Source organism: Lynx rufus, unplaced genomic scaffold, assembly GCF_022079265.1.
Source record: "Lynx rufus isolate CCGP_SWC_20201006 ecotype Redwood Valley unplaced genomic scaffold, mLynRuf1.p SCAF_1, whole genome shotgun sequence".
NCBI classification, from domain to species: Eukaryota; Metazoa; Chordata; class Mammalia; order Carnivora; family Felidae; genus Lynx; species Lynx rufus.
The window spans coordinates 238,011,968-238,024,675 of NW_025814823.1; the positions used below are offsets into that span (position 1 = coordinate 238,011,968).

At 59.2% G+C, this 12,708-nt stretch overlaps 1 protein-coding gene across 1 annotated transcript; it reads left to right on the top strand.

Moving 5' to 3' along the window:
* Positions 1-271: 271 nt before the first annotated feature.
* IRX2 (iroquois homeobox 2) lies at positions 272-4,052 on the top strand. The gene is made up of 4 exons (XM_047074497.1): positions 272-520; positions 1,815-2,220; positions 2,473-3,213; positions 4,000-4,052. Exons 1-4 carry the CDS (start codon positions 272-274, stop codon positions 4,050-4,052), a joined length of 1,449 nt encoding a protein of 482 aa, XP_046930453.1.
* Positions 4,053-12,708: the final 8,656 nt, after the last annotated feature.

Genomic DNA, 12,708 nt, shown 5'->3' on the forward strand with positions numbered 1-12,708 from the left:
TCCTCAACTCCTCACTCCCGACTCCAGACTCCCCCAAACCCCGACCGCCGGCCTGGCGCGCGGCTGCGCCCACCGGCTCCGCGCCGCTGCCGCCGCCGCCCCGCCGCTCCCCCGGCCCGCGGGCCTCGCAGGCTAGTGCGCGGGCCGGCCCGCCTCGGCCCGCGGCCCCCGCGCCCGCCGCCGCGCCGCGCCCCGGCCGGGCGTGGATGGAGGGCGCCGCGCGCCCTGCCCGCTGCTCGGCGTGACGCGGGCCCGGCGCCCCGCGCCCACCATGTCCTATCCGCAGGGCTACCTGTACCAGGCGCCCGGCTCGCTGGCGCTCTACTCGTGCCCGGCGTACGGCGCGTCGGCGCTGGCGGCGCCGCGCAGCGAGGAGCTGGCCCGCTCGGCGTCGGGCTCGGCGTTCAGCCCTTACCCGGGCTCCGCGGCCTTCACGGCGCAGGCGGCCTCCGGCTTCGGCAGCCCGCTGCAGTACTCGGCCGACGCCGCCGCCGCCGCCGCCGGCTTCCCGTCCTACATGGTAACCGCGCGCGGGCGAGTGCCGGGGGGTGGGGGTGGGGGCGCGATCGGGCCGCGAGGGCGCGGGGAGGGTGCCGTGGGCGGTGGCTCCGGGGTCTCGGACCCGGGCCGTTCGCGCCGCTGGCGGGCCCGGCCGGCCCGGCGACGTTACTCAGGCCGGGGGTCCGTGCAGCTTCTCCCCTGGCTCCCGGGGTGACGTTCCCAAAGAGCCCGAAAAGTGCGACCCCGCTGCTGGGGTCGGGAATCCGTCCCGGGTGGTCCTCGCGTCGCGCGCCAAAGCCTGGCGAGGGGTCCGGAGCGGGCCGGGGGCGCGCTCCCGTTGGCTCGGGGAGCGGGTCTCGGCTCCGCTGGGGCCTCCGCGGCGACCGCGGAGCGCTTGGGGGTTACTTGTGGGGCTTGGGGTCACCGGGTTGGGGGAGCGGGAGGAGCAGCGGGCGGCGGCTCCGGGACCCCTCCTGGTGCGCCACGATCTCGGCCTTTATCTGTCCCACAGGCCGAGCTTTCGAAAAACGGTGTGGGCGGGCGTGTGGCAGCCCCGGTCGCCGCGCCCGTCCCCTGCGTGCCGCGGCCAGCTACTGCTCCCCCGACCGGGGGTCGGCCCGCGCGCCTCTGGTTCCGCAAGCTGGGCCCGGCCCGGGTGCTGGTGACGCCCGTTTCGGGCGAGCGAGGCCGTTACGGGGGGAGCCGGGGGGGGGGGTGTCGCCGCAGCCCGCCCTCGGTGGGATTCCAGGGCAGCGGCCCTGTCGCCGGGGCCTTGGCGGAGGCTGCAAATGTCTCGAATTTAAACGTTAAAGGCTGAATTAAAATGCTAATTACCGCGTATTTGAAGAATTCGAAACGGTGACTGGCTTCTGAGTTGCAAATTGGATTTGCCGAGCTTTAGAGCGGTGAATAGCCGAGCGGGGGCTCTGGGGTGGTTTTTTAACCATATAAGGGCGGGGAAGGGGGAGAAGGGGGAGCCAGCCAGAGAAATTTAGATATCAAGAAAGTACCTGCGGGCCTGTGTCTATGCACGTCCGCGTGCATCCGTGCCCGCAGCCCAGGGACAACGGGGGGAAGTTGTGCCGTTTTAGCAAAGTGAAATAGTTCAAAAATTCGAGGTTAGAACTGCAGCGTTTTCGTGGTGAACAGCCTGTCTTGCGTTATGCGCTGCGGGCTTCCCCCCCCCCCCTGCTCTTTTGCTGCCGGGAAATGAGGCTCCAGCGCGGTCCTGACCCTGGGAACGGCAGCGTCGGGAGGGCGGATGCGGGCCAGGTCCCCGCGCACCCCATTCACCAGGCTCTTGTTGGTTCCAGGGCGCGCCCTACGACGCGCACACGACCGGGGTGGCGGGCGCCATCAGCTACCACCCGTACGGCAGCGCGGCCTACCCTTACCAGCTCAACGACCCCGCGTACCGCAAGAACGCCACGCGGGACGCCACGGCCACGCTCAAGGCCTGGCTGAACGAGCACCGCAAGAACCCGTACCCCACCAAGGGCGAGAAGATCATGCTGGCCATCATCACCAAGATGACCCTCACGCAGGTGTCCACCTGGTTCGCCAACGCGCGCCGGCGCCTCAAGAAGGAGAACAAGATGACGTGGGCCCCGAGGAACAAAAGCGAGGACGAGGACGAGGAGGAGGGCGACGCGGCGAGGAGCAAGGGGGAGAGCCCAGACAAGGCGCAGGAGGGCACCGAGACCTCGGCCGAGGACGAAGGTGAGCGGGGCCGCGGCTGGCGCGAGGCCGCGGGGAGCTTTCTCCCCAGGCGGGCGCAGAGCCGAGGTCCGGGGAGACGCCGCGCGCCGCCGCCAGCCAGGATCGCGTGGGGCCGGTCGAGTCCTCGCGCGCTTCCCGGGGGAGGCCCTGCTGCCCCCGCCCCGGGGTCGTGGCCGGGGTGGGGGGTCACGTGGGGGGAGGGGGGTGGGGGTGCTGTCCCCGCGCACCACAGTCATGCCCGCGCCCCTGCAGGGATCGGCCTGCACGTCGACTCGCTCACGGATCACTCGTGCTCGGCCGAGTCGGACGGGGAGAAGCTGTCTTGTCGGGCGGGGGACCCCCTGTGCGAGTCGGGCTCGGAGTGCAAAGATAAGTACGACGACCTGGAGGACGACGAGGACGACGAGGACGACGGCGAGCGGGACCTGGCGCCGCCCAAGCCCGTGACCTCGTCGCCGCTCACCGGCGTGGAGGCGCCGCTGCTGAGCCCCCCGCCCGAGGCCGCGCCCCGCGGTGGCGGCGGCGGCGGCGGCGGCGGCGGCGGCGGCGGCGGCAAGATGCCCCTGGGCAGCCGGACGTCGCCGGGCGCGCCGCAGCCCGCCAGCAAGCCCAAGCTGTGGTCTCTGGCCGAGATCGCCACGTCGGACCTCAAGCAGCCGAGCCTGGGCCCGGGCTGCGCGCCGCCGGGGCTGCCCGCGGCCGCCGCGCCCGCCTCGACCGGGGCGCCTCCGGGCGGCTCCCCGTACCCCGCCTCGCCGCTGCTCGGCCGCCACCTCTACTACACGTCGCCCTTCTACGGCAACTACACAAACTACGGGAACTTGAACGCGGCGCTGCAGGGCCAGGGGCTCCTGCGGTACAACTCGGCGGCCGCCGCCCCCGGAGAGGCGCTGCACTCGGCGCCCAAGGCGGCCAGCGACGCGGGCAAGGCGGGCGCGCACCCGCTGGAGCCCCACTACCGGCCCCCGGGCGGCGGCTACGAGCCCAAGAAAGGTAGGCTGCCTGCGGCGCGCGGGTCCCCGGGGAGCCAGCACCCCCCAGAAAGCCGGGCGAGGGGCCGGGGCGACCCTGGGGCGCGGCAGGGGGAGCCTTTGTTGTTGAAGGGAGGGCAGGGAGTAGGCGGAAAGCCGGGCTCCACCAGCAGTCCCGGGGAGTGGGGGGGCGTGTAGCACGGGGTTGGGGGGGGGAGGGAAGGGCCAAGCGCCCCTGGCCTTGTAGGAAGGCTTGCCCCTAATTGTCTCCGTTTTACTTAGCTTACCGTTGTTATTACTGTTAGTATTATTATCCTGATTGATTCGTTTCGGCAAAAGACCGATTGTCACCAAATGCAAATTGCAGTTTGCCTTCCCTTTGGTTGGGCTTAAGCTGCAGAGTGTTCTGGGTTCCCGGAGCCTCAACTGACTCTTCGCTCCCGCCTTTGCCTGCAAGGAAACAAACCATCCTAGCAACTCTGAGAGCCGCCCGTTCTTCCAAATAGACAGCGAGAATCTCGGCCCCTTCCGCTGGCCTCTCCCGGGTGCCTCCGTTGCTCATAATTCAGGCTGGAGTTGTTAAGACCTGTGGAAGGAACTCAAGGGGGCAGGAAGAGAAAACGGGAAGAGGAAACATGCCCCCAGTCTGTCTCCAACAGTGGGGAGAGGGGGGAGACAGTTCCCCCAAAGTGTTTTGTGCGTTCGGGGAGCGAGTGTGCATGGGTGTGCGGGCTGGTGGGTGTGCAGCTGTCTGCGAGACAGATGGCTCTGGGGTCAGGTTCTGACTAACTGACCCCTCCCCTGACAGATGCCAGTGAGGGCTGCACCGTGGTCGGTGGGGGCGTCCAGCCCTACCTATAGAAGCCCCAGCTCAGCAATGCAAGTAAGTGGGGACCCTGGTGTCACCTCCCACGCCCCCCCCCCAGCCTCCCTCCACCGAGTGAGCTGTAAACTTGCTTAATGTATGTTTGCTGCCTCTGGTCCTGGAGTCTGAGGACAGAGCACTGCAGCGTTCTTCGGTCTTTTTGTTTTGTTTTGTTTTGTTTTTCCTTTAAGTGGGAACCTAGCTGGTCTCTATAGAGTCCCCCCTTTTCCACTCCAGTTCTGCTTTGAAGAATCACTCCTTTCACTGGAATATGTATGTGGCACCAGTGCTGTTGTCTTCTCTTTGAAAAATAGATTACTAAAATTTGGGTATCTGTATGCAGTTGGGGACCGTTTTTACTGCACTGCACACATAAGTAGACACTGGCGCTGATGAGCTGGTGGTGCAGAGCGTGGGGCATCAGAGCCTTTAGAGGTGGTGTTTGCACAGTAAGCCCGAAGAGAAGTGAGCCGCACTGGCCGTTTATCAGGCCAGGCCCCCGTGTCCAGATGGAATAGATAGGAGCCTGCAGTTTGCCTGCATCTCGGAAAAATACCTACTTTACAACTAGGCAAAATTACTAATCACAGATCTCGAAGATGTTGGGAGAGAGGCGGAATCATTTCAGGTCGACTCATTTTTGTAATGTGATAACGTTGATGTGGAACTGAAGGATTTGGGATGATTTGGTTTTTTCCTTGGTCCACAGGTAGGTGTCACAATTGCTTTGGAAAAAAAAAAAGTCAGCAGGCCATTCTCTCTCCCCAAGTTCATAAATATACAGATAGAAAAAACCATCTCTAAATCCGGACCGCATCTTGCCCCACTGTAAACGAGGAGCCACAGACTCTGACAGAACAGACCTTTGTTGGACATAACGTGAATTTGTTGGCATAGTATAGCGTCCCCCGATGTACGTGTGACTTTTGAAAACAATCTTTTTTCTCAGGATATCTTGAATTGATCACTTCATTGCCACGGTATATATTCTATAGGTGTGATAGGATTTACTGTAAAATTTATTTGTAAAAGATGTACACAGTAGAAATAAAACGTGATTGAAGAACTTGAGTACTTAAGAAGTGGAAACAAATTTGATATTTATTTTTATAATGATATAAAGCTTCTAGTAATTTATGCAAGTTGTATTGCAATGGAATCTAAACTTTTTGTAAATAAATTCTGCCTGGTTTTTATTTGAACATTGCTGGTTATACAATCTTTGTTGGTTGTTTAACAAGAATTCTCTACTAATTTATATCTTAAATTGTAAATAAAAACAGACTAGTCTACAACAATATGGTGTTTGGGGCTCATTTTTCCTAGGAGAGTGATTTGGGTAGGGAGCCCCAGTTCCTAGCAGCCCCTCCTTGCCCCCCCCCCAGGTGATATGACCTCAGGCATTTTAATGAAAATGTGTAAAATAATCTCTCCCTTCTCCCGCTCAAAAAAAAAAAAAAAAAAAAAAAAAAAGAGGGGGTGGAGGAGAAAGGCAGATGAAAAAGAAATACACAGCAGGCCAATAATGTACAGCTTTAGAATATTTATATGCACATGTATTGCAAGAAAATTAAGATTTTTGTGCTCTGAATATGCAAATTACTTGTTAGCCTACATTTTTTTTTTTTAACTTGGCAAAATTAAATGACCTGCCGTACTTTCACATCAGGATCCATTTTATATTTATTTCCACGCTGGCTTATTGAACCTCCTCAGGAACGTAAGCCTGAGAATTGCGATAAAAGCCTGCAGTGCAGAGTCACTCCTCCGACCATAAATTACTGATGGAAGTAATTGTTTATTTTAAAGCCCAAATTACCCAAATTGGCATAGATTATTCGGATTTATTGAATGACTCCGTAGCTCTCCTTTTCATATAACTCACATTGAACGCAAGGCGAAAATCTGGGAGGAGAGATTTATTTTCCTTTCAGTGGCTCTTACCCTTACCCTGGGGGGAAAGAAAAGTGTAAACGACCTTAGACTGCGGCCTGGGCTGCTCACTCTCTAATTATAGGACAAGTCCAGAATTTGTAGGCAAGTAGCGTATTCCCTTTGACGGGTATCATAAAAGCAGCAAACCTGTCACCTTAATTTTCAGCAAAATTATATGGATATCCATATAATATAATTTCAGAAAAGAAATGAACAATCATTTGTTTCCTTTCCAAAGATAAATTGAGTGAATATAACTTACGGTTATAAAACAAGAATAATAGCTTCTTAGATTGCCCTTTAATCAATCATACACTTATCTTTCAAGAGGTTCATCTATTTTATTCCATGATTAATAATGCTACAGCATGAGCCCATTATTGGATCCCAGCGGGGGACGTCCCAGATGCTTTTAGCTGCTTTGGAATGGTCAGTTGGGGTTCATTATGGGCTGATATTGAACAATTTATAAAATCTTGTCTAAACATCTGCCAGCGACGATAGGCCGATGTGTCTGCGGATGGGAAATTGCTGAACCAGTTGATATTGACAAACGGATCTCTCTCCAGTGGCTTTTTGTGCAGTAGAAATTAGCAGCCTCTTGCTGGGGTCTTGTTAGAAAGGGTATTTGAAAGTAATCTTGGATACTTGAGGCGAAGCCGGGGGCTGTTCACTGGACACCCAGCCAGGCCAGTGGGGAGGGGCACCTGTGGTTTTCTCCCCAGAAGAGGAGCAGATCAGGGTTTTGGTTTTCTGCTCCTCCTTAGGCATTCTGTTGGTTTTGAGTATGTAGGCATTCGGAGGTTGGACAGAAAGCGAACCCTTCGTGTAGAGAGCTGTTTTTTTTTGTTTTTTTGTTTCTTTCCCTCCCTCCTGCCTCCCCGAGTAAGAGAGACCTGGAGTTGTTTGGGCTGAGCTCTTTCTTGGTGACAGGGGAGATTTTTCACATGGGAAACCTTGCCACTCTGTGGCAGTGCGTCTGGAAGAAAAATGTGAGGTCTGCAGACGTAAAAGGGAGCCGTGAGCTCTTTGCTTATTTTTGTTTCTGACATGAAGCCTTCATAGAATTTCCATGAAGATAATGATGTTTCCCCTCCTGATAGCATTTTCGATTGCAATATGAAGGGATAGGACTGGCTTGCTTTTATTAATTTTCGCCGTATTTCCTAAACCAGCAGGGAATAGCGTGCACGTGGCAGCACTATCTGTTCTAGGTAATATTAGAATTTGAGCATTTTTAAGACTTCTCTGAGAAGCGCGAAAGTTAATGACGTTTAACAAATCAAACACGGGAAGACCAGGCAGGCCACGAAGACAGCAGTGAAAGCACGCTGTCTCTCCCGGAAGTCTCAAGTAGGCCAGTGGGAAACCCAAACGAGAACTGAGGTCCGTGCCTACGTTCAGAAGTTGAGGCCTGATGGAAGCTTCCCCCTCTTTGGAACCGGAGGTGGTTTGACCTGCACGCGCGGTGGGTTCTCTGCGCGCGCCCACGCGCGCCCGGCAGGACCCGGTCTCCGGACAACTGCCCCTTTCGATCGCTGGGAACCCTCAGCCTGACGAGTCTTCTTTGATGTTTCTGTGCCCGGCAAATTATCGCAGATTTCCATAACTTACTCACCCTGCCTCCCGACCTGAATTTCTTTCTGGAGAACTTGGTTTTTCAATGCGGGCTAAGAACTTAAAACCTGCAGGTGTTTAGAGGGGGCTTTTGTACCGAAATGCAGAGTGATTTATGAGGTCTTCTCCGTGAAGATCTCTAGGGCAGATGAAGGAGGGAGGAGAGCGAGGGAGGCGGGAGGGAGGGGAGCGGGGGAGGAGGGGGAGGAGGCGGAGAGACAGACGCGGAGCCCGACCCTTCGCGGGGGAAGGAAGTCGCCGTGGGGTCCGATTCCTCTTTGGGCGGTAGACCCTGGTGAGCCAAAGCCGGCGCCGGCCGCGACGGGCGGCGGCAGCCAGCGCCGGCGGGGAGCGGGGCGCACGGGGCCGTCGGGCCGGGCGCTGCGGGGCCGCGGGTCCCGGCGCTCCCGGGGCTCTCGGCGCGGCCCTCCGCGGCCCGGGCTGGGCGATCGGAATCGGCGCTTTCATCCCCGGCGGGGCCCGCGGGCCGGGCGCTGCCGAGATCCCCGCGAGCGCTGGCCCGGCGGCCGCGGCCTCCCGCGCCCCGCAAATGTCAACATTTGTTCCCAATAAAAGAGTCATTGTTTCTGCAGAGCCGCGCAGCGACTGCCTTTGAAACTTGAAAAGAACTTCGTCCACCTTTGTCGGACGCGAGGCGACAGGGCGGGAGCGCGGAGGGGACGGGCCGGTGGGGGGGGGCGGGGGTGGGGGGCGCGGCTGCCCGGACACCTGCGGGCGCGCGCGGGGGGCGGCCGGGGGCGGAGAACCGCGCGCCCTCCCGCCCGCGCGCGCTTCGGGGTCGCGGAAAATCGCCCCGAACTGGTTGCTCCGCCGGCGGGGAGTGAAAGGGGGCCGCGTGTTTGTCAACGTCGCGCAATAAACGCGCCCCACACGGCCGCTGCTGGTGTCGGGTGAGCGACATCAGTGAGAAAAACTCACTGCGAACCAACGTATTCCGTCGGGGGCGACCCTTTCCGATCGAAAGGACACCCCGAATTATTAGAAAGTTTCCTCCAAATAACCCTAGGCAGTGATTATGGGACAGATGGGTTTTTTTCTGAGTGCAAATGGGAAATCTCAAGGAAAAAAAAACCCATTTATTTTAACCCCAAATTAAGGATATACGCAGATCTGCACAGCTTTCACAACAATAACATTTCAAACATTTAAAAAGTGTGTTAACCCACGAGGCAATCTTGGGAACAAAACACAACAGTCTGTGATATGTGGATATTATGATTAACATCATTTGAATTTCTACAAATCGCAAAGGGGACACGTCCCTTTGATGTATTTTCAAACCTTTATGTAAGTGACAAATCCCTACAGATATTTTAAAGGCTTATTATGAGGAGGAGTAATCTATGACAATATAATTTTCCAGTTGCTGGAAATCACTTTCCGTCGGCGGGAATGGAAGCACGCGCCAGCCTTCCCCTCAGCTTTGGCGGGAGCTGCATGAGACCAGTATTTGGTGATGTGCCAGGGGCCTCGGTCTGGGCAGGCAAAGGAGAAAACGCTCGTGTTGGGGTGCAGACCCCCGTTCGCTGGGCTGCTAACCTTTCACCCGAATCTCCTGCAAACAGAGGGATGTAGACTCACCCCCACCTCCGCCCTCCACCCTCCACGCAGAGAACAGGCTTGTGTTCTCTCCACGGAGGGCAAAGCGTTCTCTCTCTTTCCGAGAAAGATAAAAATTGAAGATGTTATTAAGGACTACTCTGGCCATCTAATAAAAAGGGAGTGAGTTATGAAATCTCTGTCCTCTGTTCTTCCGAGCTCCCAGGTAGAAGGAAAGAGGAAAAATGGTTTTTGTTTGTTTGTTTAAGTCTGGCCCCAAGATCACAAGGGGGAGCCTTCTAAAAAAAGGTGCCCAGTGCTACTTTGTTCGCATGGACCTGAGCACAAATTAGGTCTAATGTTCTGAAGGAAGCAGCACACCCTGAGGTCTGGGGCTGCCTGCAAGTGGGAGCAGAGTGGGTCTTTACAGGAAATGCCCAGAGGGCAGGTAGGAAGCATTGCACAGCACTGGCATTTTTGTGGGGAGATAAATTGACAATTTATTGTGTGTAACTCCTGATCAATTATTAATCCTTAGTGTCAACAACAGGGTTATAATTACCTTCGGCTATTTAAAGGAGTATTTTTTCCCCCTCCTCTGATCCATAATTAGTTAATGCTCTTGAACAAGGATCCGCAGAAGAGCTGGGCTTCCTTTTTGGTGACTTTGGGGGGAAACAGCCACAGTCACCTTCCCGCTCTCAGAAGCCCCCTCCCAACCTCCAGTCCCTCAGTGGGCACCTCCCCCCCCCAGGCTGTAAGTAATGATTCCGGATGAAAATGGGGGGAATAATAAACAAATAGTGCGCAGCTGGAATTAATAAGTCTGGTCTGATCAAAGTTAGTGGCAGTGGGACGGCTAGCAGCTACCAGGGTCTGAGGCCCAGAAAGGTGCCCAAGCTCTCGCCTCTTCTCCAAGATCTAGAGAAAGGGCAGAGCGAACGTTTTAACCCCTGGCACCTTCTAAGCGGGGAGAGGGGCTGGGCGAGGACCCCTGTTCCTAGGCGGGGAGAATTCCCCCCGGAAAGGGGCCGACCTGGCTTGGGGCTTGAAGGGAGCCTCGCTCTAGCACCCGCTCCGCCCCGGGGCAGGGGTGCGGGGTGGTCCTGGGCGGCTAGAGGCTGGGCCATGGGTTAGCTGGTCAGAGGGGCACGAGCAGGTGGCCTGGGTTAGCAGCAGCGGCTGATGACCGGTGCCGGAGGAGCTCGCAGGGGACAGGCAGCGTCTGCTGGGGAAGCTGTTCCACAGCGCCCACGGAGGACCGCAGTTGTCCCCGCTGTCGCCCTCGCCGTGGCCCTGAGTGCGGGTGCTCCAGCTGGAGGTGCCAACTGCGTTCCCCCCAGGACCCCAAGCTCCTTCCTGTGGGCACAGCCCCTCCAGGGTCGGTCCGAGCACAGGCGCATTGGGCTGGCACAGCTACGAGCGTTTCCTCCGGGCACTGTTTCCGTAGGAGCTCTCCAGACGCCTAAGCCGTCTTTCGGCCGACACCCCACACCCATTTCTGCCCCGCGGTCCTCCGGTGCAGCGCCGCCACGCGTGCGCCTCATTGGTCACATCGAGGCCCCAAAAGGCAGCCCCCCCCCGCCCCCGACCTGTAGAGCCACGCAGGTCAAGGGCCCGTGGAGAGGCGGTGGCAGGCCTGGGGCCGCGCCTGCGCCGGACTGCCTGGCCAGAGCCTCCTCGGGGTCTTGGCGGGGAGCCCGCGGCCGTGGGGCGCGGGGGACACCTGGAAGTGGGGGGCTGGCGGGATCGGAGGAGGGTGAGCTGGCACTCTGGGACCTCCGGTGGCCCCACGCCGCACGCGACTGTGGTCTGAGGACCCAGCGTCCAGCTGCCTGCCCAGTCCCCCCACTTTTGGCCCCATCCGTTTGGGGTCATGGGTAACTGGCCCTCGAGCCTCCTTAGGGCAGGCCGCAGCCAGGAGCCCTGGGCGGTGGACCAGCCTGCGGCAACGCACGACGGCTGCTGGTTCCGGGGAGGCCCACCCGCTCCCACCGATGAAGGCTGGCCTCTTCCTCTCCGCCCTCCAGCCCTGCTCTGGACCCCCTTCCGTGACTGGCTGGGGTCCCCATCCCCTTCCCCACCTCCCCTCGGGAAGCGCGGCTCCGAGGTGAGGGGTGTGGCGCTCGGCCGGGGGGGGGGGGGGGGGGGACTGGAGACCCTGCGCTCAGAGCTGCCGCGCCTTCTGGCGTCCCCCTCTGTCCCTTTCCCGCACGGGAACCGCGCGTCCGGCGGCAGGAGGGCTGGAGGGCCACGCCCCGAAGCTGCTGAGAGCCAGGACCCCGCACCTGCCACGGCCTGTGTTGCGCGCCGGGTGGTCCTCCGAGTGGCGCGCGAAGGGACCCCGCGCTGCGCCCCGCACGCCCTTCCCTCCCTTCCCCAGGCAGGTGGCACCCCCAGGGACCGCTGCAGATGAGGGAGGGTCGCGGCACTCGAGGGGGCGGCTGGCCTCTCAGCTACCACTCGCCGAAGACCAGTGGCCTACGAAACCTCCGCTTCTCCTTTTTTGGGAATTTTACAGACCCAGGCAGGGTTTACAGGCCCAACAGAGCAAATGCAGCTCCCTCCACCTACTGCCAGACTCCATCCCCGCGCTCCTCCGCTCCTCCCGAAGAACCAGCTGGTGGGCTGCCTGGAGGGGGTGAGGAGCCCTTGAGGAGGCGACGCAGCCCGAGGCCCAACGGGGGCGCCCTGGAGCGGGCCCAGTCGCCTGGTTTCCGTCGTGCTACAGCCTCGCAGAACAGCCCGCAGAACGCGTTGCGTGCGTGTGTTGGAGGGGGGGCCTCCAATCCAGCTTCCCCCACCCCTTCCTTTCCGGATCTCTTGAGGCAGCTTCGACTTAGAGGCTCAGAGCTGGTCGCTCGAGGGAGTGGCTTGAAACCTTCCAGCCTCCTGCAGGCTGGGGGACGGTCCTGAGGCCGAGGTGGGGGCGGGGCAGGGCGCTGGGGGGAGGGGCTGAGAGGTGAGGGTCGGATCTGGGGAGGTGGTGCCCTACCTAACCTTTGGGGGTCAAGGCCTCGTGCATCTGGGGGATGTCCTGGCCCCAAAGCGACCTCAGCTCAGTCCTTCCCACCATTCACACCCCCCGGGGGAGGGGGGTAACTGCACCCTGGAGGTCTGCACAGCCCCAGACCAGGAAATGCTGGTCGGCTGGTATGGGATAGGCCAGCCAAGGCCTAGAGACCCCCCACCCCTGGGCCCAAGTGCAGGGGGGCACGGGGTGCAGATCAGGTTCCCCGAGGTCGGAGCCCAGCCATGACGTTAGTTTATTTAAATAGGAGGCCCAGACCAGCTCCAGGTTTATTCTTCCCGACTCTCGAGCAGTGGAAAAACAATTTGTTTTGTAATGATTATATGATCCTCAGCCCCTCAAATAAAAGTGCCCGTGGGGGTCATGGGTCCAGATATAAACAGGAGTTACCGACAGGGCCCAGGCTTTGGGAACCTGCTTCGGGCAGGGCCTGATTGGGGTGGGGGGAGGGGGAGGTTGAGCCCACGCCCCGATGGGAGAGAGTGTGTTGACCATTTCTGTGGGGCTGG